We start from the raw sequence: 26,246 nt of genomic DNA, 5'->3' as shown, positions 1-26,246 counted from the left end.
ACATCTGTTTATAATCTATATTATCTAATTTTAACAAATAATCTTTACAAATGATAATAAGTGGTAATGAAATTAGTAAACAACATAATTAATTAGGTACAGTATGTAAGTTTTGCCACTAGAGGTTGCTTATTCAAAACAATGACATAGCTTGATGACAAGTGGATGTGAGTGGAATCATGGGAGATCATGGATGAGCTAATGTATAAAAATTTTTATTAACGTTACTGTGGTATGAAGTAGGGCATAGCCGAGAGCCTTGGGAGCAGAAGCGATTGTTAAGAGACACCTGTGTGACACACCAGTCTCAAGGTGCATGGAGAGCAGCAGAGCTATTATTTTGCCTATATGCCGCAGTCAGATGCTTCCGCTCCTTTCGTTCATGCATATGTGAGGCACAGCACTGTTTTACTTGGCTAAAATAATAATACTAAATACATTTGAGTTGGTTAAAAGTAATGTCATAACGTAACTCTGTGTGTTATCTGGGTGACTGCTATGAGACACTTGTTGCACAGTAATTAGTAAAAGCTGGATGACCTATGTTGCTAAATGGCATGCAATAAAATATATTGTGTGATGGAGAAACTTCTTTATTATTTTTACTACAAATAAAGCTGCATCTGATTATGCTGTTAGCCACAAGATAGCATTGTCTCTAAACATGGCACTCACTGTAAATCAAGTAAACGAGATTCAAACAATAAGACTGTGTTGAGATATATAACAAGTGTAGTGAACAGCACATTCTAGGGCCCAGTTTATGGCCGGGCCCCTCTCTGTCCGTAACAGCGGACAAAGTTTTGCTACATTTTGATTGGATCTTGGTGGACTAACACAAACAAACTGTACAAAGCCATCAGATAAAGATGTAAGGACAACATCCAGAGGACAAGAAGAAGACCTCTTGTACCAAGCCTGGGAAGGACAGGACTTCTTATTGGTCCACAGGCAGTTTCTGCCCTTCACCCATCTAGAGACTACTTTTCTAAGGTTGGCCAGAGACTGCCATAAAAATTCCTCGGGACCTTAGTAGCAATGGGTGACACAAAGAGAGATCACAAAGATCCATCCAAATCCATTCAAAACTATGTTTGAAAACCTTAAAACTGATGCAAACTACACATCCATTTCATACTTATTCAGAAATTCTCTGAGAAATTCTCAGTGACAGCTATTTGTAGTGCAACATCTGATACAAATTCAGCTGTTAATGTACAATTGAATGATAGTTCAATCTTTTTCCATCATGTTTAGTATCTATTTGTTTAGAATATTGCCAAAGGTATTCTGGAGGTGGTTTGGAAAGTGGGAAATGCATTGGTAAACTTTAAAGACACTGTAAAGACTTCCAACTTTGTGCTTTATGCAAATGAGTTCCACAGGGCAGAGAAGGGTGGGCCACCCAGTGTGTGTCCCCTCTGATGCCAGCAGCCAATCACAGCACTCAAATGGAGAAGCACCAAAATGCAATCTCACTCCTTGTTCTGAGTCTCGGCTTGCGAAGCTGAGACACAACAGATACACCGTTTTGAGTCTCCCATCAGGTGAGACACAACAGATAAATCGTTCTGAGTCTGTCCTGTACGGGGATAGACATTAACAGACACAACACCGTTCTGAGCCTATGGTCCATCCAGAGAGATAACAACAGATCCCATTAGGGCTGCACGATTTGGAGAAAAAATCTAATTGCGATTTTTCTGGTTAAAATTGCAATTTGCGATTTAAAATGCGATTTTATAAAACATATGGGGAAAAAATAATAAACAATACCAGGCTTATTTTGCTTATTTGCAGGGCTGCACAATTTGGCCCTAAATTGTGTGCTTATATATTATTTTGACTAATTATTTTTATTAATATTATTATTATTATCATTATTGCTAAATAAAGATATTAAACCAAATAAGAAATACTACTGTTGTAATAACTTACATTATTAAAGTATTTATATTTAATTATAAATATAACTATAATAATTAGAAAATAATATTTAAAACTTGTATGACAAAATGTGGGGTTACCTGTTAACATGCAAGCAGTATGTCTATAAATCATTAGAAAGGTCTAAGGATTTAGTATCAAATATTATATTATTATGATAAAAATCTGTCTCAATAAATTATTTATTTTTGTCAGGAGGTATGCAAAATATCCATGTATTTAATATGAACTATGTGCCTCTTATGCATCCACTGTGGAAAAAAAAAACCCTGTACACTTCTGTACGATGGAAAAAAACATACTGATTATATGTTTCCCTCAGAGAGGAATTATTTTTACTATTTTTACCCTGAATAGGATTGACTGAGCTTTATTTTGGCACTAAACATGTCTGTTTCATACTGGACGCCGGAGGGCACCCTTGAGCAGATACTCTAAATACTCCAAATATACGCAATATAACAAACGCTGTTCCAGGAAATCCCCAGTGGGCATCATGCAAGCGGCAACCTCCCCCAGTTTCTCGTGAAGCCAATACGGAAGTAACTTAAACTGCGATTCATCGATTGGCCGCTAGGGACAGGCTGCAAAAGGGAGCAGAATCTCATTGACCATCATGTTAAAACAGCCAAGTTTACAGCAGAAAAAAACATGTTTACACTGGTTTTTTGAGGAGGCACTGCCTCCCATGCCCCCTCGGAGGAAACGGCTCTAATCTACACCCAGCATGCTAAGGTGAAAAAAAGAAAGAAAATGAAATTGTCAATTATGATACAATCACACAGCAATCTGTTTCTCTCTGTTTCCAGATGTTACATGTTTCAACTGTGGTGACAATTCATCGAGTTTTCTGACTCCACATATATCCAGAGGAATGGTGGGGTCTCTCATCACTCCTTCCTGTATATTAGATGTGCCATTGTATCAGCATTTTAATTTTCACCATGACAGCAAGTCAAGGCTTTTCACATTACATCTACATTTGACTTTTTGCGTACGATTTAGTCTCAGACAAGGCTTAAAAATGGGGGAAATTTTTTTTTATCATTTCCCTCTGAGCAGAATCAGAATTTTAACATTTCTGTTCCAGCGTTCCTTCTTTATTCACTCTCAAAAAGGATGCGTTAATTAATAACAATTTTTTTTGTGTTATGGCTATTTTAACACATTTTTGTGTCAATTTAAGTTGATCATGTGTAGAGAGAGAGAGAGAGAGAGAGAGAGAGAGAGAGAGAGAGAACCACATTGTGTCCAACACAACATGTGTTAACTATCATCCAATCACATTGCTGCTACGTCACTCCGCAAGCTATTAAGAAATTTTGTGCCTCTTTCTTCATTGGTGGATGACTTATGTCAATTTTGACACATTCATTGTGTCAGGAAGGTGATCTGCTGTTAACAGGCAGAATCAAAGGAGAAATTCGCAATTTTAAGTCACCATCATGGAGATGAGGGTTTGCTTTAGTTGGCCTCTTGACCCTTGATTTTATAATCTTAGATTTTGTTTGGGCTGTTGTAACTGTTATAACAGCCAGACAAACAAAGATGAAAAGATGATCAGGTGGTGTTGGTTATGTTTTCACATAATCATTATTTGACCTGAACTTGTTTAAAGCCCAATGTCTATGTTAGATTTACACTATTGATTATAACAGAAAACCAGCTTTTTCTATATAATTCACAGGTATTTCTTAAAAAGTTGTTCTGATCTAAAAAGGCACATACAGACTTCTGCTGCAGAATCACAGTGCTGCTGTAATCAATAATGTAAATCTAACTCAGAGTTTGGGCTCTAAAGGAGTTCAGTGATTCAGGACTAATAATGATTATGTGAAAACATAACCAACAACACCTGATCATCATTTTGAGTCTTAACACATCCTTTCTAAGAGTGTGTATTGCATTCATTTTAACTGGTCAAAAATAGCACATCTATGACACAAATTGTGTGGTTTATGACACATTAGTGTGTTAAATATTTTAACACTGCCTGTGTTAAGAATAACACATTGGTTGAGTTAAAAAAAGTAACACAACATGTGTTGTCCTTAACTAGACACACAGGTTTGTTAAGATATAACACATGTTGTGTTGTTTTTAACACAACCTGTGTTATATCTTAACACACCCGTGTGTTAAGTCATCCACCAATGAAGAAAGAGGCAAAAACTTGCTTAACGGCTTGCAGAGTGACATAGCAGCAGTTTGATTGGATGATAGTTAACACATGTTGTGTTGGACACAGTGTTGTCTCTCTCTCTCTCTCTCTCGCTCTCTCCTGAAGGACCAGCACCACTGTTTGAAGAATTTATCTTCCAGAATCTGGCAGCAAGTTTTGGAAGATCATTTTTAGTCCATATCTGCAAGACGGACATTTCAGGATAAGAGATGGACTAAAAGTGAACTCCCACACCTTACTGTCAGATTCTGGATGATGAATTCTTCAAACAGTGGTACAAGAGGATGTGGTGCTGGTCTGTCAAGAGTCACTCTCAAGCTGTCTGTCCATAAGGCCTATAAAAACCCAGTCTTCATGTATTTTATCACACTTCAGCTTCTGATTCTTATTAAGAGCGGGTCATTTTTTAGGATTCTTTAGCTAACCTAAGTCTCTGAGATCCTGACACCTTGCACTTCTGGAGACTCCAGCCCAGCCAGCACAGCACGGTGGGGCCCAGATGGGTGTCACCTGGGCTGTCTAACTGGGGCCCAGACATTTTTGTCCACAGTTTCCATGGAGGCCCCACATGGGTTAGCCCAGATGAAATGAACACTGCTCAGTGTGCACACTACAGGCTGTTAAATGTAACACAGAAACATGCTGGAGTTAATGAGATAAATGATAAGGAGCAGAATCACCGAAGGACAGAGAAACAACAAGAACTACAACTTCAGCCACAGCCTTCAATGAAATCAACTGAAGATAAAAGACATTAAATCTCTCAAGATCTGATTAAACATCTCAACAAACAGCATTACCAGCTTCACTTAGTCCTAACCAGACTGACTTTATTTCTGACATACATCTACAAACGTTGTTATTGAGAATTTACCAGAGGTTTAGATGTTGATGATTTGTTGAAAATAAGTTTGTTTTGATGTCACCATGATCGAGGTCAGCGCTTACTTCTGTTAGGCAGTTTGACTCTTGACTGTTTTATTGTTAGTTTGTCTCTGACTGCTTTTGCTATGTCAGTAAAGACAAGAGAAAATGTGTCTAACTGTTTGGTGATAAGAATGTGATTGTCATCATGTTGTGGCTTTGTTCACTGATCTAATGACTAGGCTTTATATGAACAAATGTTATTAATTTTGTGCTGGAGCTTTACAAGAATCAGCGTATGAATCTCAACAATGGTGACATGCTTCATGCCGCAATGCATTCTGGATGCCTCATACAAAACTCATCCATGGCTCCCAGAATGCATTGCAGCATGAAGCATGTCACCATTGTTGAGATTCATACGCTGATTCTTGATGTTTGTGTGTGAATAAATTTTGTAAGTGTTTTAAAGCGTTTAATGTACATTGTATTTTTCAGATTTATTATTTTGATCTGATTTTTGTAACTTATTTTGTTATCCTGGAAAAGACCCAGCACAAAGTTAATAACATTTTTTTCATATAAAGCTCAGTCATTAGATCAGTGAACAAAGCCATGATATGATGACAATTGTATTCTTATTATCAAACAGCTGACAAAGCTAAATAAATTTCCTCTTGCCTTTACTGCCATAGCAAGAACAGCCAAAGAAACACTAACCCTAAATCAGTCAAGATTCAAACTGTCTAACTGAAGTAAGCACTGACCTCGATCATGGTGACATCAAAACAAACTTATTTTCAACAAATGATCAACTTCTAAACCTCTGGTAATTCTCAATAACAACTTTTGTAGATGAATGTCAGAAATAAAGTCAATCTGGTTAGTAATAAGTGAAGCTGGTAATGCTGTTTGTGGAGATGTTTAATCAGATCTTGAGAGATTTAATGTCTTTTATCTTCAGTTGATTTCATCAAAAGCTGTGGCTGAAGTTGTAGTTCTTGTTGTTCCTCTGTCCTTCGGTGATTCTGCTCGTTATCACCTAATTATCTCATTGACTCCAGCATGTTTCTGTGTTACATTTAACAGCCTGTAGCGTGCACACTGAGCAGTGTTCATTTCATCTGGGCTAACCCATGTGGGGCCTCCATGAAAACTGTGGACAAAAATGTTTGGGCCCCAGTTAGGCAGCCCAGGTGACACCCATCTGGGCCCCACCATGCTGTGCTAACTGGGAGGTAGGTTGCAGTTCTGGAAAATGGTGGCACTGGAGACTAAAGGGTTCCTGATGGTTTCACATTTAATTCTTCACCTTAATTCTTAATTATTTTGCAGTTAACATGTGTCTTTTCTTTCCCACCTTTTTTTGTATGACCCCGCTGAACCAATGAGCATTTTGCTGTCCCTTGGTCATGCTTTAACTTTGCTATTTCTAGTATTGCATTAGTATTGCGTCCTTCTCATGAGTATTTAATAATTTTTGACTTTTCAGTCTGAGTTAAATCTCTTTTTTGGCTCATTTTGCCTGTAAAAGAAAACCTGCCTAATAATTCGGCACACCTGAATATAAGGCATTTTTCATTTCCAGCCTTCATGAACAATTATATATCATTTATAAATGATTAAAAACAATATTAATAGTAGTTATTAAGATTGATGTGGATTGGAATTGGTAAAATGTGCTTGGGAAAAAAAAATGATCTGAAAATCAACTTGCCTAATAAATCTGCACACAGTGTACAAATAGTGTTAAAACAGCAAAAACAGAACAAGAAAACAGACAGATTCACATTTCATAAGAATTACAACTCATACCATATCATTTCATTTGTCAAACACTTGCGGAATAAAGAATTGTAATAGCATTTGGAATAAATGATCGCTTGAACACATTTTTGTTCACAAGAGGTATTCTGTAGCACCTACTTGATCTCAAGGGCTCAAATTGGCTAAAGAGAGGGTGAGAACTATCTGCAAGGATACCTCTCGCCTTCTTCCTTGCCTTTTCAACATAAAGTTGTCCTAGGGGCTTCTGTGGTCTGCCAACTATTACAAATTTTGAACAGAACTGCCCTATTTTAGGCGTGAGGTGCCGGCGCAACCACTGGATTTTTTTTTTTCCTTCTAAAAGACAGTGAACTACTCCGTAATTTATGGTCAAACAGGTAAAAGCAAGACATATTTCATACAAAAGACACTCAAATAATGAAAGACAGAGAGAGAGAGAGAGAGACAGAGAGAACCACATTGTGTCCAACAGAACATGTGTTAACTATCATCCAATCACATTGCTGCTACGTCACTCTGCAAGCTGTTAAGCAAGTTTGTGCCTCTTTCTTCATCGGTGGATGACTTATGTCCATTTTGACACATTCATTGTGTCAGGAAGTTGATCTGCTGATAACAAGCAGAATCAAAGGAGAAATTCACAATTTTAAGTCACCATCATGGAGATGAGGGTGTGCTTTAGTTGGCCTCTTGACCCTTGACTTTATAATATTAAGATTTGTTTGGGCTGTTATAACTGAGTTATAACATTCAGACAAACAAAGATGAAAAGATGATCAGGTTGTGTTGATTATGTTTTCACATAACCATTATTTGACCTGAACTTGACCAGCTTTTTCTATATAATTCAAAGGTATTTCTTAAAAACTTGTTCTGATAAAAAAAAAAAAGAAGTCTTTCTTTTAGGTGCACACAGACATCAAGAATCAGCCTGTGAATCTCAATGACGGTGACAAGCAACATATTCTGATCAACAGATCAACTCTGAACATTAGAAAACAAGCCACTAAAAAGTCACATAAAACAGAAAAAAAAATAATAAAATAGTGAGAATAAAGGAAATTACTAAAACAATTCAGCTAATAATTTATTTATGCAGCAATGCATGATGGGAGCCATGGATGAATTTTGATTGGTGGAACCCAGAATGCATTGCAACATGCTTTATTATTCTCACCACTGTTGAGATTCATAGGCTGATTCTTGATGTATGTGTCTCGAAATGAAAGAGTTTTTTTTTTTATTTTTAGATCTGAACAATTTTTAAGAAATCCTTCAGATCATATTGTAAAAGCTGATCTTCTGCTGCATAATCACAGTGCTGCTGTAATCTAACTCAGAGTTTGGGCTCTAAAGGAGTTCAGTGATTCAGGACTAATAATGATTATGTGAAAACATAATAATCATCTGATCACCTTTTCTCTTTGTTTGTCTGGCTGTTATAACAGCCCAAACAAAATCTAATATTATAAAGTCAAGGGTCAAGAGCCCAACTAAAGCAAACACTCATCTCCACGATCACCTTCCTGACACATTTACTGTGCTAAAATCATTGACTCAGTGAGGCTACGTTTACACATGGGCGGCTATTTTCATAAACGGACATTTCAATCTCTCTGGTTTCAAAAATAACATCATGCACACATGTCAGTCTTCAGAAAAGTGTTAATTTACACGTACCCGTGTATATATGCCGTCAAGAGCATGCCAAACCTGTAGGTGGCAGTGTAACGAGAAGCTCAAGCCCACGTAAACCAATCAGAATCCCGGAAAGAGCAACGAATAATACACGAGAATAGTTTGCACCAGAGTTTTTAGAAAGACTCGTTTTCAGAGGCGAATTCTCCGTTTGCATGTAAACGAAGGGTGCAAACGAAGGGAAATGTCTCCGTTTTTCAAAATAACCATGTACGTGTAAACGGGGCCTGAATGTGTCAGAATTAACACAACAAGTGTTGTCCCTAAACTCACACACTGATGTGTAAGAATTCAACACATTTTGAGTCTTAACACATCCTTTTTAAGAGTGTGTATTGCATTCGTTTTAACTGGTCAAAAACTGCACATCTATGACACAAATTGAGTGGTTTATGACACAACTTTTAATAGCAGATCAGTTTTTAACACAATCTGTGTGTTAAGTCATCCACCAATGAAGAAAGAGGTGCAGGTACAAGATGTGATGTTGTGTGAAAACAACTTTTACTGGTTTCAAAACGCACAACAAGCTGCATATTACTTGCCATTTATTTTCACTTAAATGTAGGCATAATGCTTGGCGGTTGGTGACATATCATCGGAAAAAATAATGCCAGGACATTGCCATTGTGACTTACCTAACCTATAATGATTTGACAGCTCAGCCTGAGCGCGTCAGCGCGGGAATTTCACTCACATTGGATGCGTCAGCGGTGTCACATTTGCATAGGCTGTACTATTTGAATTCGTGATTGGTTGACTGCCAAATCAACTTATTAAGCGGAACGAAAAAATAACATTATTAACCGGTTAATGGCTTTTTCAAATGAGTGTTTCTGTTCAGAACGATTCAATTTAATTTCGTTTCCTTTTCTGGTTATGTTCGTTTTCGTTTTTGTTCCTTGAACCGGTTCAGAGCCCTGTTCAGAACAGGTCCAGCTTAATAATATTTCATTGTATGGCCAATTTGTAATGTATTTTGTGTATTTTCGAGATTCAACATGCTATTTGTATTTTAATACATCTATCACCGTGGTATTTTGTATTTTATTTTGGTCTATATAAACTTAGGTATTTTTAATATTTATCTCATGTATTTGTGCTCATCTCTTGTTGCAGCCTTAGTTTCTTATTAACTGTTAAAGATAAAAAAAATTCTCTGCTATTAGACATTTATAAAATATGTTCTTAGATGTATCAAATCTAGTTTGTTTTGTATTTCAACTGATAGAGCAATAAAATGTAAAAATATAACCTTCAAGAAGAGGAATTTGATCAGAGGAACGTGCAGTGGGGTTTCTGCAGGTTTTTATGCTGGCTGATCCACAGGAATTGTAGTGCCACTCACATGCGTTTGGAGGGTTGTCGTAGTACTGACAAAATAATGCTGAAAGAACAACCAATTTCGTCAGTATAATAACAGTGTTTTTTGAAGATTGTAGAATATTATGCAGATCTGTAAAATACCAACAGAAAGTTCTATGACACTGCGCAATTCATGTTTAGAGACAAAAGGAACCAAAAAAAAAATTTTTTTAGAAAATGTAACTTACGGCAAATGTCTGGGCTCCGCCATGTCACACAAATTTCTTTTTTACGGCATTCAGCAGCATAAGCTGCCACTGCAGTACAGAAACAATCACAGTCACCCCCATTGTCACATGCACAGGTGTCCCTTACACAGTCATCATAGTATGGGCCAGAGTCCACCTAGAGACAGAGAGAGAAAATATTTTACAGCTACTATCATGTTCTTCATGGCAGAAGTTTTTGCTTACGCAACCTCATGGTTACTGTTAGTAGAGCAAATCGAATTAAATTAAGTTAAATTAAAATACACTATTAAGAAACCTATAAGTTCAATTGTATTTAATTCCATTTGTTTATAGAACATTTTTTCTGTTCCTCTAGCATCACAAAATTGAATTGTAAAAATAATTATTGATTTCCAATAAGTTTCCCAAACAGTCCTGCTGTCTGTCATTGGTCAGAACATTTATTTCAACATTGAAAGAATAATGAACATTTAACAAATCACATGTATTCTAAAAATTGTTTATACTGATACTTACAGTTGTAGTACAGTTTTCAAAGACTTTGCTATTAATGATGCTGCATCGTTTTACAGCCCAGGCTTTCCGATGTGGATTTTTTTCGCAAAGGTCCATCACATTTGTCACATCTAGACAATCGGCTTTCACCTTCCAGCTATTCCCAAATTCCTCTGGATCCGTCACCACTTCTCCATTGTGCTTCATGAAGTCATTCTTCGCATTGCCATCAAAGTTTCCACACAGTCCACACACCTTGCCCTGTCGTAGAGGTCATGTGGTTGTTTAGGTGAGTACTTGAAAAAGGGTACAAAGTTCTTGAGTATGAGTGTACCTTTAAGGAATGCATACCTTTAATTTGGGATGGAGTTGGAGCATCAGACTCGTTTTATTGTCCCAGATTAAGTTCAAAAGACCTTTGACCTCTATGACAATGTATATCCCCGCAGAATAGATCTGATATTGGTAATCAGTGCCATTGCCTTCAACAACTTTGACTCCATCTTCTGATAAAGCTATATTGTATCGCTGCAGGATTTGAATAGTGAGTAGCAAAACATCCTCCATAAATCAGATACAAGTAAAACACAGGACAAAAAAATCTGTACAGATTTTGCATTTTAAATTAAAAAAAAAAATCTGTCCTCATTATATAAATGAAACACATTTGTGATTGTGTTGTATATTGGACATTTTTACACATTTTCTAAAAATTGATTCACACTCAGTTTGAGCTATGAAATAACCTCACCCCAAAGGAGAAACTGATTGACTTGCAGATGGTGTTGGAGGTCTCACAGAGTTTGTTCTCTGAGACAAGGCGGAAGGAGAGAGTCTGGTTCATATTGCAATTATCCTAGAGGGGTTACACACAGTAACATGTCAAGCAGTAAAGAAGTTAACACAGAGGAGTTGTATGCATCCCTTTTGCAAGTGGAATACATGTTCATTGCATTATTTGATTTTTTCAGGAAATACTTTTTTTTTATGTTCTATTTGTAAATAACAAAAAGAAAAGCTGCAACTCAATCAGCAGTAGTTTTAATTCAAATGATTTAATTATGGCTCGAGGAGCACCATTGGTGGAAGAAATACACAAATCAAGTACTTGAGTTGGTATGGATTCTGCTCAAGTATGGATTTTGCTCAAAATATCTATTTATGGAGAGAGGGGTCTACAGTCATAGACACACACATAGGATAGAGCTATTTATTATTACGAATTATTTGAAATATTTATGAGACATCAACTAGCCAGCACTAGTCAATTAAGTAAGATGTAGACATTAAAAATGTATTGATCTGTAAGGTTCTGTCCACACCTGGTAATAAGATGTTCTTTGGTCGATCAGGTCACAAGTAGACGAGGGAGACACATATCCATTTACACCTGGTGTTTTAATCTATCTCTATCACTTTCCTGAATTCCTTAAGCCCGCTGACAACCTGTATTTAGTGCCATCCACTTGCGATCCAATTGACCAAACCACCGCTTAACACCAGGTGTAAAGAGGGCCTAAGTAGGCATAAGTTTTATTTTATTACCAAAACTTGTCATACATTATCAAAAGATTAAACTTCAACAATACTATACACTAAAACTATCTACAGGGGTTCCCTGTATTTTGTTTTGTTTGTCAGCTGAACCCCTGAGATTTTATGTTCATGTGCGGGTTGTTGGGGAAGACCGTCCAGAATTGTACAAAGTATAAATTTCTAGCCCTCTGTTAAAATGACTTATACCGATCGACCAAACTGAGCGAACGCTAGGTAATGAAGGACACTAGGCTTGAAAAACTTAAAAAACAGCCTCTGATTCATAAAATGTGCTGGACAACATGCTGTACCAAGATAAGGTGTCATTCGCCTTGCAGTGTCTGTGCTTATACTTTAAATTAGTTTGTATACGCTACAAAATACAGTGGGTACAGAGAGTATTCAGACCCCCTTAAATTTTTCACTCTTTGTTATATTGCAGCCATTTGCTAAAATCATTTAAGTTAATTTTTTGTCTCATTAATGTACACACAGCACCCCATATTGACAGAAAAACATAGAATTATTGACATTTTTGCAGATTTATTAAAAAAGAAAAACTGAAATATCACATGGTCCTAAGTATTCATACCCTTTGCTCAGTATTTAGTAGAAGCACCCTTTTGATCTAATACAGCCATGAGTCTTTTTGGGAAAGATGCAACAAGTTTTTCACACCTGGATTTGGGGATCCTCTGACATTCCTCCTTGCAGAACCTCTCCAGTTCTGTCAGGTTGGATGGTAAACGTTGGTGGACAGCCATTTTAGGTCTCTCCAGAGATGCTCAATTGGGTTTAAGTCAGGGCTCTGGCTGGGCCATTCAAGAACAGTCACAGAGTTGTTGTTAAGCCACTCCTTTGTTATTTTAGCTGTGTGCTTAGGGTCATTGTCTTGTTGGAAGGTAAACCCTCTGCCCAGTCTGAGGTCCTGAGCACTCTGGAGAAGGTTTTCATCCAGGATATCCCTGTACTTGGCCGCATTCCTCTTTCCCTCGATTGCAACCAGTCGTCCTGTCCCTGCAGCTGAAAAACACCCCCACAACATGATGCTGCCACCACCATGCTTCACTGTTGGGACTGTATTGGACAGGTGATGAGCAGTGCCTGGTTTTCTCCACACATACCACTTAGAATTAAGGCCAAAAAGTTCTATCTTGGTCTCATCAGACCAGAGAATCTTATTTCTCACCATTTTGGCAAACTCCATGCTTTCATGTGTCTTGCACTGAGGAGAGGCTTCCGTCGGGCCACTCTGCCATAAAGCCCCGACTGGTGGAGGGCTGCAGTGATGGTTGACTTTCTACAACTTTCTCCCATGTCCCGACTGCATCTCTGGAACTCAGCCACAGTGATCTTTGGGTTCTTCTTTACATCTCTCACCAAGGCTCTTCTCCTCCAATAGCTCAGTTTGGCCGGATGGCCAGCTCTAGGAAGGGTTCTGGTCGTCCCAAACATCTTCCATTTAAGGATTATGGAGGCCACTGTGGTCTTAGGAACCTTAAGTGCAGCAGAATTTTTTTTTGTAACCTTGGCCAGATCTGTGCCTTGCCACAATTCTGTCTCTGAGCTCTTCAGGCAGTTCCTTTGACCTCATGATTCTCATTTGTTCTGACATGCACTGTGAGCTGTAAGGTCTTATATAGACAGGTGTGTGGCTTTCCTAATCAAGTCCAATCAGTATAATCAAACACAGCTGGACTCAAATGAAGGTGCAGAACCATCTCAAGGATGATCAGAAGAAATGGACAGCACCTGAGTTAAATATATGAGTGTCACAGCAAAGGGTCTGAATACTTAGGACCATGTGATATTTCAGTTTTTCTTTTTTAATAAATCTGCAAAAATGTCAACAATTCTGTGTTTTTCTGTCAATATGGGGTGCTGTGTGTACATTCATGAGAAAAAAAATAACTTAAATGATTTTAGCAAATGGCTGCAATATAACAAAGAGTGAAAAATTCAAGGGAGTCTGAATACTTTCTGTACCCACTGTACGTGGAAGACTGAATCATGATGCAGGACTTATAGGCCTAATAGCCTGTTCTTAATATTCCGGAACAGTGACAGTAAATGGGTTAATAATGCTCTCGGTTCGATTCCAAAGTATAATAAGATATGATTACATTATTGTAAAGCATAAATAAGGTTTTATTATAAATAAGTGTTTTTTTTTGTTTGTTTGTTTTTTTTTTTTTTTTGTGGGAATAACATTCGTTATGTATATTATTTTACTTTGGGATGTGGCGAAGTAAAGGAAAGAGTTTCCAAAAATAAATAAAAAATACTCTAGGGAGGGATAAAGTACAGATACTTGAAAAAAACTTGAAAAAGTTACTATATACCACTGAGTGACACAGACAAGGGGAAAAACATACATAGACTATGGTGTGTTCACAGTCTCTGTGGAAGGAATATCTCTTGCCATCAAAAGTCTTGAAATGACCTTCACCGTAGATGGTACAGGTGCCATAGCATGCCTTTTCTGTACAAATCCACATCCCATTTTTACAAGTACTAAAATATAAAACATACATATTTTGGTAAACAGTTATCATTTTTATTAACAATACACTAATAATATGGGTTATCTACAAATATGATGATTAGGTGATTGGCTTACCAAGTGTTACAGTCCTGTTGAACTTTTTCCCCAGGTAAATAGGTGACTCCATTATGGACACAGTGGCAGTCTTTCCTCTGCACACACCCACCAGTGCCATCAGCAAGAAGGCCATATGGACACATACACCCTGATACACACCCTGTGCTCACCTATTGACAAGACAAACCAAAGAAGGACCAGCATTAGTAGAACATTATGTCTCCAGTGAGACTTAGCAAGATTTGTTATTTCATGTTACCCATGTACTAAAAAAATTCTCTCTCTCTCTCTCTCTCTCTCTCTCTCTCTATATATATATATATATATATATATATATATACAGTACTGTATATTATTTTCATCCTATTCATGTACTCTCATCCATCCATCCATTCTAACTCACACAACTGTTTATGTTTTGTTTCTCACACGTCCTCTGACACTCTGTCCCCCTTTGTCCAGGATTTGAGCATTTGAAGAAGACCTTTGGAGCCACACAGTCTAAAACAGAACAGCTCATGAATGAGAGAAGCAGAAAACTTGCACACATCCTACCAGTGTTGCTTTTTCTCAGTAATGCCTCAAGTTTGAATCTGGCAGGTGGTACTCCGGAGAAGGTATTTGTGGCTCACCTTTTTGGCTGGCGCAGTGCAATTTGCCATAGTTACATGTGCTGTAATGTCAAAAAGGGACAAGGAGACATCAAGAGTAACTACAGGGTTTTTATCAATAAAGAATGAGTCAATAATGTGGTATGTTGAACTACTATTTTTACCATTTAACACCATTATTGTGGAATATTCCTGATGGATCTATGACATCGTCACCTTTGTAACAAGGACACTTGTGAGCAGGTACACAGCTGCCTTCTTCATTAAGATATGTTCCCTCAGAACACACACAGCCATCTACAGGTGTGAAGGACCCTTGACAATTGTAAGCATGTACACTGAGAGAACGGCAGGTTCTGCCGCAGCTGGTCACTCCATAAGAATACTTCATGTTGTCTGGACACTTATTCACTGTGCAGACAGATTAACACACTTTTGTTATGATTCATTGTTTCATTTCAATCAAAATCAACACAATGTGAGTCAAATGCACGTTAAAAATATAATACTTGTATTCACATTTGCAGTTTATGCCATACATATAAATAAACAAATACACAAAGTTCTCACCACAGGGGTCCGAATCCATCCAGCCCTGGAGAATGACTCCTTTGGCAGCACATGCATGGGCATAGGTGGACAAGGCTGCACACATACATTTCTTAATATCTGCACACTTGCATGTGTCATAGACGCACCGCTGCAGATGATGAAAGCCAAATTACATTAATAAAGGGGGCTCTTTAAATTTGTGTACCATATAGTTAAAATGAAAACAATGCAAAAACACTCACTGTGTAGTATATCTGAGGACGTATTACTGAATGACAAGGGGAAAAAACTCCGTCTGAGTTTGTGAGACGGGAACACCAGTCTTTAGCTATTTTCTCTGAATGAAAGGAATAAAAACATTTAGCATGGCTGAATTTCAACCCTGTCCTGTCCTTGTCCTCTAGTATCCCAAATAACATGGATCACAATAATCAGGATGGGAAAACAAAGCCTCTTTTTATACTATGAACTATTCTTATATTCTCTCAAAATCCTTTTATCAGTGCATGTTGTATTAATGTTTATAAAACTGAGTACCTGTCTCCAAAATCATGCTACAGGGATTATCTGGAAAAATTGTGTTTTGGACATTTATACAACTGTAAAAGTTTTTCTTCCAAATGTTGACAAAGGTTGTTGGCGTGCCCTCTATAATCCCTGATTCTGTTTTATAGTCGTCTTCTTGGACATCATTATAGTTTCCACACAGACCTGACAAAAAGCAAGGTGTACAATTAAAAAAAGTTAGAGAAACACAATCATAACACACTCTTTTATTAATTTTGTCTATATGACATGTTTAACAAGTCTTTTCCTAAAATATGTGTGCAGTGGGTGGGGTTGTTAGTTACATTACTGGTGTCAGTGCAATCAAAATGACAAATGATTTGCTGTCTGCTTTACTCACCACTCATTTTCCCTTTCTCTTCAGTGCTGGCAACAATATACAACTGCATGACTGGATACAACTGGATCTCTAGACGAAGACTCTTCATATCGGCAATAATGAAGGAGGAAGAGGGCTGGAAGATGCTGACAGGACCTGGGACAACGACATGAAATAAGAAATAAAACAAGCTGCAAAAGATTTATATATATAAAAAAAACATGAGTGCATCTCAATTAGCTCCCTAGTTCAGTAGGTCAGGGCACTGATAAGGGAGCCAGCCATTTTAAGGGCTGTCTCAATTGCAAAATCCTTCCAGGGATCATCAATGCTCACTATGTTCCCTTAAATTATTCTGTTACATTTTCTGAAGCGTGAAACATAAATTGCCCGAGCCAACTCAGTACATGCACGGCCTGATATTGCTGAGTTACAGTGGGTACGGAAAGTACTCAGACCCCCTTAAATTTTTCACTCTTTGTTATATTGCAGCCATTTGCTAAAATCATTTAAGTTCATTTTTTTTCCTCATTAATGTACACACAGCACCCCATATTGACAGAAAAACACTGAATTGTTAACATTTTTGCAGATTTATTAAAAAGAAAAACTGAAATATCACATGGTCCTAAGTATTCAGACCCTTTGCTCAGTATTTAGTAGAAGCACCCTTTTGATCTAATACAGCCAGTCTTTTTGGGAAAAATGCAACACGTTTTTCACACCTGGATTTGGGGATCCTCTGCCATTCCTCCTTGCAGATCCTCTCCAGTTCTGTCAGGTTGGATGGTAAACGTTGGTGGACAGCCATTTTTAGGTCTCTCCAGAGATGCTCAATTGGGTTTAAGTCAGGGCTCTGGCTGGGCCATTCAAGAACAGTCACGGAGTTGTTGTGAAGCCACTCCATCGTTATTTTAGCTGTGTGCTTAGGGTCATTGTCTTGTTGGAAGGTAAACCTTCGGCCCAGTCTGAGGTCCTGAGCACTCTGGAGAAGGTTTTCGTCCAGGATATCCCTGTACTTGGCCGCATTCATCTTTCCCTCGACTGCAACCAGTCGTCCTGTCCATGCAGCTGAAAAACACCCCCACAACATGATGCTGCCACCACCATGCTTCACTGTTGGGACTGTATTGGACAGGTGATGAGCAGTGCCTGGTTTTCTCCAAACATACCGCTTAGAATTAAGGCCAAAAAGTTCTATCTTGGTCTCATCAGACCAGAGAGTCTTATTTCTCACCATCTTGGCAAACTCCATGATTTCATGTGTCTTGCACTGAGGAGAGGCTTCCGTCGGGCCACTCTGCCATAAAGCCCCGAATGGTGGAGGGCTGCAGTGATGGTTGACTTTCTACAACTTTCTCCCATGTCCTGACTGCATCTCTGGAGCTCAGCCACATTGATCTTTGGGTTCTTCTTTACCTCTCTCATCAAGGCTCTTCTCCCCCGATAGCTCAGTTTGGTCGGATGGCCAGCTCTAGGAAGGGTTCTGGTCGTCCCAAACGTCTTCCATTTAAGGATTATGGAGGCCACTGTGCTCTTAGGAATCTTAAGTGCAGCAGAATTTTTTTTTGTAACCTTGGCCAGATCTGTGCCTTGCCACAATTCTGTCTCTGAGCTCTTCAGGCAGTTCCTTTGACCTCATGATTATCATTTGCTCTGACATGCACTGTGAGCTGTAAGGTCTTATACAGACAGGTGTGTGGCTTTCCTAATCAAGTCCAATCAGTATAATCAAACACAGCTGGACTCAAATGAAGGTGTAGAACCATCTCAAGGATGATCAGAAGAAATGGACAGCACCTGAGTGTCACAGCAAAGGGTCTGAATACTTGGGACCATGTGATATTTCAGTTTTTCTTTTTTAATAAATCTGCAAAAATGTCAACAATTCTGTGTTTTTCTGTCAATATGGGGTGCTGTGTGTACATTCATGAGAAAAAAAATAACTTAAATGATTTTAGCAAATAGCTGCAATATAACAAAGAGTGAAAAATTTAAGGGGGTCTGAATACTTTCCGTACCCACTGTAGATGCGTTCCTGAGTCAACATATTTTGTTGATCCTGGAACAACATTCTAGTCTGAAAATTTAGTCTTAACCCTATTCGTACCCCTAAACCTAACCCTACCCATAAGTTATCCCTAAAATCAGAGGGAAATGATAGATGAATAACACTGATGTAGAAGCACTAATTCATGACTTTAAGCTTAAAGTTGACATAATCTGTAAACTTGTCCCTCAAATCTGATTGGTTGATTTGAATGTTGTTCCAGGATCAACAAAAATGTTGACCCAGGAACATGTTGAACTCAGCAATATCAGGTTATGCCTCAGTGCATATCATGACTCATGTGGTCAAACGCGTTCAAAGAGTGATAAAAGACGCCTACTTTCCACCTACTGACCAAACATGTAAACATTATGGGAAGCACGCCAGACAGACAGGATTTAAACTTTGCTGGCTGAAAAAAAGTTTGGTTTAAAGACAAAAAACGTACCAAGCACAATGTTCTCTCACCATTCCTGATTTCTAACACACACTCAGAGAGTTCACCATGGTCTTCGGCTGTCAGAGCAGAAACAAAAACTGCTGCTTTCCGTATTTTTTTCTGTCATCGGTCATATTGATATGTAAATTGCTTGAGCGTATTTCATCCATTAGATTGAAAGATCTGAAAAAGCCCATACATTTACCTGCCCATAGACCCTCCCCTCAAAGAAATCAGGACAGAATTGGTCAAAAGTGGACAAAAGGGATGGATTAAAATACCAGTGGCCTGTTGCACAAAGCCAGTTTAAGTTTGAGATTAGTTTGAGCAAACTCTGTTTTTTTCAGGCTCAATAAAGTAGATTGGTTTTTAGCGGTGTTCATTACCATGGTAACATACGCTACACGGCTATCCTGCCCCGGAGCAGGTTTTATTCTATGTTAGAGATCGCAAACGGAAACTAGACCAATCAGCTGTGATCCGATCGACCAAAAAACATTAATTATATTTCAGCATAAATACACATCACTAGACTGTTAGTAAATGTAATCTAGCTAAAATGTATAATTTATTTGATATAGGGATATGTAACAGTATTTTTCATAATAATAAAAAATGTCAGAAAGACGTTGGTCCTGCTGTTCATAAATACCAGTGCTGACGGTTTACAATGCAAGTATGTTGTCACATCGCCGGAAATAGAGTCATCAGTGCCTCAATGTATGGTGAACCAGGTCTTTACCAGTGCCTGAATTTGTCTACACGGTAAAGTGATTCACAAGCTAGGGAGCTGATTTAGAGGAACATCTTAATGATGCCTAAAAAATGAAATGTTAATTAAGTAAAACTTAATAAGAAAATAAAATGAATATATAAATAGAAATAAAAAAAATAATAAAATACAAAACTACATGTACAGATTTCTGATGTGTGAACCATAACATTTTTGTACACTAACGTTTTGTGTTTGCTGAGGACAACCCACCTTCAAGGACAGGAAGCAGATATTGACTTTCATTCAGTTTAATGGATCCACTGGAGGAAAAACTAATCTGTTTTGTAAGTAAAACAGCAACAAAAATAATTGTAATTTTATTGTTTTACTGTGAATGTAATAAATACATTTTACAAAAAAATCCAGAATAATTAAATAAAATGTACAAAAAACATAATAATAATAATAATAAGTGCCCAAGATTACATGCTAGAAGTTAATTAAATAGAAATAATTCACCCAAAAATATAATTCTTTCATCATCTCATCCTTGTGCCAAAACCCTTATGATTGATTGACTTCCCCAGGACACAAAAGGGGACTTTTTCAATAATATTTTTTCATGCATAATTAAGCTTTAAGCTTAAAAAAGGGATGCAAAAGAAACATAAAAAATGACAAAATCTGGCTTTAGAAAACTGCAAGCCATCCAATATTTTTGTGAGAAGCAGACTGAAATTTAAGTTATTTTTCACTGATTTTTTTTCTCTCTAGACAGCTGTTAATGCCGTGATGCAATTAGTTATTTGAACTCGATACTACAGAATTAAATCATTCTGGTTCATGATTGATTCATTCATACTGGTTTGTGATCCTGATCAACCAAATACATTGAAAAGAACAATTCAAAGAACATTTCTTTATACATTTCTTTCTTTATTTGTCATTTCTTTATTTATAATCAGGCAGACATCACTACTAGCAAAATTTATTTCTGTTCTTCACAAAAGCTATTATACAGCAGCACAAGGATCATCTAAATTACTCTTATGATACTTATGGTGCTTCTGTATGCTCTTTGAAGCTTGAAAGCTACAGTTTCTATTCTTTGTCATTGCATTAAAAAAGCAACCATGCATGTATGGGTTAGGAACAATGTGAGAGTAAATGAATACAGGATTTTATTTTTTTGGGTGAAAAAATCCTATAAACAGGATGCCACAACAAAAGGAAGAACCAGGCTAGCTGTCTCATGGAGAACTTGTCACATGTCAATACATCAGTGACTATTACGTTCTGAATCAAAAGTTTAATTACACAAATGCTTGTTTTCTATAGCAAATACATAGTTCAAAACCCTCTTAAATTAGTGATTTCTGTGAAATCATAAAAATAATGAATATTTTTGTAATTGCTGGTGATTTTAACTGAAAGGTTGAAGCATGTTCTTGGGCTATTTTTCCTAATGTCAGAGTTGTGCTGTCGCTTAGAATTTATAGAAATGGAATGTATTAATTAATAAGGGCCTTTTTACTTTTTTTCATTAATTGTTGTTTTTCATTATTGTTTTGCTTTTTAAATTTTGCTGAAAGCCAGTATAGCTTAGTGTGACAACATGTCGGACTATTATTTTGAGATAAATAGATTATTTAATTAGTTATGAGGTCATTTAGGAATTAATAAATATATGAATATTAAACAGTACTTACAGTGGTCCCCGAGATGACAAGGGAAACTGAATTTAGACATGTGTCTGTTCGGTTCAGTTCACACTTTGCCAGATTTCCCACAACAGCAATATCACTGTCATTAGAGTGCTGAAAGCAAACAATCAAACAAACAAAAAAACAATTAAATTAATAATTTAAATTATTGATCATTTCAGTGAGTATCTTTTAGTGCAGTTTAAAGTGCATTTGCTTTATTGAGAGTCACAGACCTTAGTGAGGATGTAGTCACAGTTGCCGCTGAAGGTGAAGCTCTTTCCATCATAAGTGGTGATGTGAGACCCTCCCACAACAGAGCAGATTCCGGGACATTCCAGGTCCATGCAGGTCCAATGTCCGGCAGTACACTTACTAAGACAGTATGGCAGCAATGTTATCATATGCAAAATCTCTGTCAAATGTCTGGTTTGTCTGGTTTGTGTGTTCTATTACAAATTACTCACCATTTTTTACAAGCTTGTGTGTATGACTTTCCTGATAAGTATATTTCACCATTGTGCTCACATGGGCACTTGTTCACAGGAACACAACCATTACCACCAATGTCATCCTCAACCGTACCTTTACAAAAAGTCAGAAAAAAGGTGTACCATTTTTAATGAGAACATAATAAACCAAACAGTTCTGATATTTAAGCTCTGCTTGTATTTAATGTAATACTTTAACCATGATAAGGTTATTCTTGCAAGAAGAAGCTTCATTTAAAGGTGCCCTAAAAACTGTTTTTACAAGATGTAATATAAGTCTAAGATGTCCCCTGAATGTGTCTGTGAAGTTTCAGCTCAAAATACCCCATAGATTTTTTAAATTAATTTTTTAACTGCCTATTTTGGGGCATCATTAACTATGCACAGATTCAGGCTGCGGCCCCTTTAAATCGTGTGCTCCCTGCCCCCTGAGCTCTTGACTATAATACAGTGCATTTACAAAGTTCCCACAGCTAATATAACCCTCAAATGGATCTTTACAAGATGTTCGTCATGCATGCGTCGGCTCATGTGAGTACAGTATTTATTTGGGTGTTTATATTTGATTCTGAATGAGTTTGAGGCTGTGCTACGTGGCTAAAGCTAACATTACACACTGTTGGAGAGATTTATAAAGAATGAAGTTGTGCTTATGAATTATACAAGTAAGAAATGATGGTAACCACATTTAACAGTACATTAGCAACATGCTAACGAAACATTTATAAAGACAATTTACAAATATCACTAAAAATATCATGTTATCATGGATCATGTCAGTTATTATTGCTCCATCTGCCATTTTTCGCTATTGTCCTTGCTTGCTTACCTAGTCTGATGATTCAGCTGTGCACAGATCCAGACGTTAATACTGGTTTGTCTAATGCCTTGAACATGAGCTGGCATATGCAAATATTGGGGTCATACATATTAATGATCCTGACTGTTATGTAACAGTCGGTGTTATGTTGAGATTCGCCTGTTCTTCGGAGGTCTTTTAAACAAATGAGATTTATATAAAGTTTGAGACTCACTGTATGTCATTTCCATGTACTGAACTCTTTTTATTCAACTATGCCGAGGTAAATTCAATTTTTGATTCTAGGGCACCTTTAAAAATAGACCCATCAAGTGGTAATGCTTAGGTGCAAAAAACACCTCCTAGTATTTTGTAAATCATTTCTCACCTTCAGGGCAGAAACAGCCATCCACACAGTGTTCTTTACACACTAGACTTGCGCCTGGATTTGAGCAGGTGTTCTTGCACGGACCACCACACTCCAGGTATTGCATGTTTAGAGGACATAACTTTGCTGCTCCACAGAAGAACATATAATACATCACAAATCTATTATTTTCATTTGTTTACAGCCTAGTCCCCTGACAGAAATGATACTCACGACAAAGCTGCTTTGTCCTCCATGTTCCTGGTTTTCCTCCAGCATGTGTGCACTGTCGTGAAATCTCAGTGAGCGTGTTGCAGAGACAGTCGTGATTGCCGTAACATTGACACAGGTCGTTTACACAGGCTGTTTCATATGAACCCATGTCCATCACTTTAAAACAGTTACTAAACCCTGGACTGGCGAGATACTGCTGGCAAACGCTTTTCTGGAAGAAAAAAAAAAAAATCATAGGACTCCACTGGTGATTTTTAGCATTTTTAAAGGCTGTTCAACTGATAGTATAGAACCATAACAAATTTTAACAAATACTGAAATATGATAAAATATAAATTTGAAATGTAATAGAATGTGAGAATTTAAGACAAATACTCTGTAATTCCAAACTATTTTCTACATATGATACACTGAGCATATCAGAAAATGTACCAATGTTCTAATTTGTAATTTATAAGAAATTTTTCAATAAATGAATGTCTCAATAAATGAGAGTATAGACCAAAAAATCTGTTAAAATAAATACAACAACTATTTTCTCATAATACCTGATTTTCACACTGATCATTAGGTTGAAGAAAGACGTCCCCACAGGATTCAGGTGAAGGCACCTTCCATTCGGTCAGAACAGAAACATCTATACATGTTTCAAATGGTAACAAATAAAGATATCATCAAAATGTGACATCAAAAGAATATAAATTACTGAACTACTTAAGCAGGTGATTTTATCATAATGAGGTTTACCTTTGTCAATCAAATCATCATCCTTGTTGCCATTGAAGTCTCCACAGAGTCCACAGGTCTGACCTTTGTACTTCTCAGGAAGTTCAATCTGAAACATCAAATAAAAATATAAGATTATTAGAGGACTGAGATCAGGCCTTTTTTGACCCACTGGGTCACAAATATTACTGTACAGTAATTGCATATTTGAACAGAGAAATAGCATACCAATAAAGATTGGTCTTTCTCCCAAAAGACAGTCACTCCATGTTTGTTAAAGATCTTAACACTTGATGCACTCAACTCGACGGTAATTCCGTTCTTATAGGTTGAATTAAACACACTGTTACAGCAAGTAAAAAAAAACACTGCATTAACATAAGCAAAAGAACGATGTGTTTAAGGAAAATCTTGGCTATTTGGATGCAGTCTTAAGTTAATAAAAATAAACTCACACTTGGTCGTCCATGGTGATGTCATAGTTGGTGAGTTTAATGACTGCATCCAGCAGATCTATTGTGATTTTGCTAAAAACGATTGTGCCATTTACAGTCTCTCTTTGCATTTGGATGTTAAAATCAGGTGGTTTGCTGTGACACGTCACCGCTAGAATGAAGTTGCATGTGTCTGGCACTTGAAAGAAATGACCATCAAATGTCTTGAAATGGAAATTTCCCCATGTGCTGCATATTGTGGACTGATGATCAGGATTTGGCTCTGTTAAATCCAAGAGAGAGAATATATATTAATAATATTTCTGTACTAGCGCTGAAAAGGCAGTTACAATTATTTACCAAAAAAACAAAACAATGGAAGACTTAATACCTCCAGTTACCATCACAGTTTTTATGGTGGGAGGGAACACTAAAAAAAAAGAAGAAAAAAGAGGAATGGTTGAATCACGTTTTTACATTTTTTGCTCTTATTACCATCACTGTGAGGGCATTTATTGTATAAGACAATGTGTAGGTCCAGTCAGACATTTATTTAAAAAACATATTCAGATATTTATTAGTTATTATTATTATATATTATATAGTTATAATATTATATATTAATATATTTATGTATTGGTATCTTTTTAACTTCTATTATTATTGTGATTATTCTAATAAAAACATATTCAAGAAATGAATGTGCTACATTTCCCAGCACTACAATTAATAAAAAGGCATTAAATTGACTTCCCTAATTAATACATATAATACATAACACACATCAAAATTAAATATTTACCAGCTGCTGTTGTCATTAAGTCCATAGAATTGCTCATACCATCCATATAATTTCCTATATAAACATTAAAAAAAAAACAGATACATATTTACAATATTATTGTGCATTGTGAAATGAGAACAAAACTATTTTAATTGTTTAGTCTTCTAACCTGCTTGTATGGACTGCAGCCCCACCAGTAGGACGACCCATCTCAGCATCCACATCTGGGACATCCTCACAGTCCCCATGGAGTCAAGAAGCATCTTCAACAGCTAATGTGAGCTGTCTTTCAGTGCTTGCTCTTTTATAGTGTATTTTAGATCTCATTGGAAGAATGTAATTTGTGATCAGAAGGTGGAACCCAGCATTATCACAAGATTCTATCTTTTAATCAAATAATGGACATGTAATGTCCTATGTATTTGAGAATAGTTATGCAAAACTTGGTGCCATCTCAAACTAAACAAGGATGTGGGTTCTGGCAGTGAAGACGCATCAATAAATATCTACCTGTCTACTGTTGCTAAGTTCTACTATTTATCAAGGTATTTGCATTTAAGAGACCCTGTTTGCAGGAAGACATAATATTGGCAGTTATTTTGTCTATATTTCACTCTACACATAAAAATAGTTTCAAACAAAGTGAAAGCAGGATCAGCCTGTCTGGAATGCCACAAACACAGACAAGAGAAATGATTCAAAAGAGTGAAATGTCCCAGTACTGTTGGACTCTTGAAATGCTGGTCAGCCAATCACATTTGAGGACCAGAACTAACTGTAAATTAAG

The 26,246-nt window shown here is 37.0% G+C and overlaps 1 protein-coding gene across 1 annotated transcript in view; it reads right to left on the bottom strand.

Moving 5' to 3' along the window:
* The window catches only part of LOC137015604 (mucin-5AC-like), a 65,991-nt gene extending 40,269 nt beyond the window's left edge, over positions 1-25,722 (bottom strand). The window contains 26 exon segments of the mRNA XM_067380652.1: positions 9,735-9,866; positions 10,033-10,189; positions 10,552-10,791; positions 10,882-11,058; positions 11,282-11,386; positions 14,442-14,580; positions 14,687-14,838; positions 15,072-15,169; positions 15,301-15,341; positions 15,444-15,690; positions 15,850-15,979; positions 16,074-16,168; positions 16,369-16,542; positions 16,739-16,873; positions 20,192-20,258; positions 21,631-21,738; positions 21,861-21,999; positions 22,092-22,209; positions 23,303-23,428; positions 23,516-23,726; positions 24,064-24,152; positions 24,263-24,350; positions 24,470-24,584; positions 24,697-25,003; positions 25,478-25,539; positions 25,628-25,722. Coding sequence (XP_067236753.1) covers positions 9,735-9,866; positions 10,033-10,189; positions 10,552-10,791; positions 10,882-11,058; positions 11,282-11,386; positions 14,442-14,580; positions 14,687-14,838; positions 15,072-15,169; positions 15,301-15,341; positions 15,444-15,690; positions 15,850-15,979; positions 16,074-16,168; positions 16,369-16,542; positions 16,739-16,873; positions 20,192-20,258; positions 21,631-21,738; positions 21,861-21,999; positions 22,092-22,209; positions 23,303-23,428; positions 23,516-23,726; positions 24,064-24,152; positions 24,263-24,350; positions 24,470-24,584; positions 24,697-25,003; positions 25,478-25,539; positions 25,628-25,722 — 3,547 coding nt within the window.
* Between the last annotated feature and the right edge of the window lie 524 nt (positions 25,723-26,246).

Source organism: Chanodichthys erythropterus, chromosome 24, assembly GCF_024489055.1.
Source record: "Chanodichthys erythropterus isolate Z2021 chromosome 24, ASM2448905v1, whole genome shotgun sequence".
Lineage (NCBI taxonomy): Eukaryota > Metazoa > Chordata > Actinopteri > Cypriniformes > Xenocyprididae > Chanodichthys > Chanodichthys erythropterus.
The sequence above is the reverse complement of the archived record's forward strand: the minus strand, read 5'-3'. Positions and strand labels throughout refer to the sequence as shown.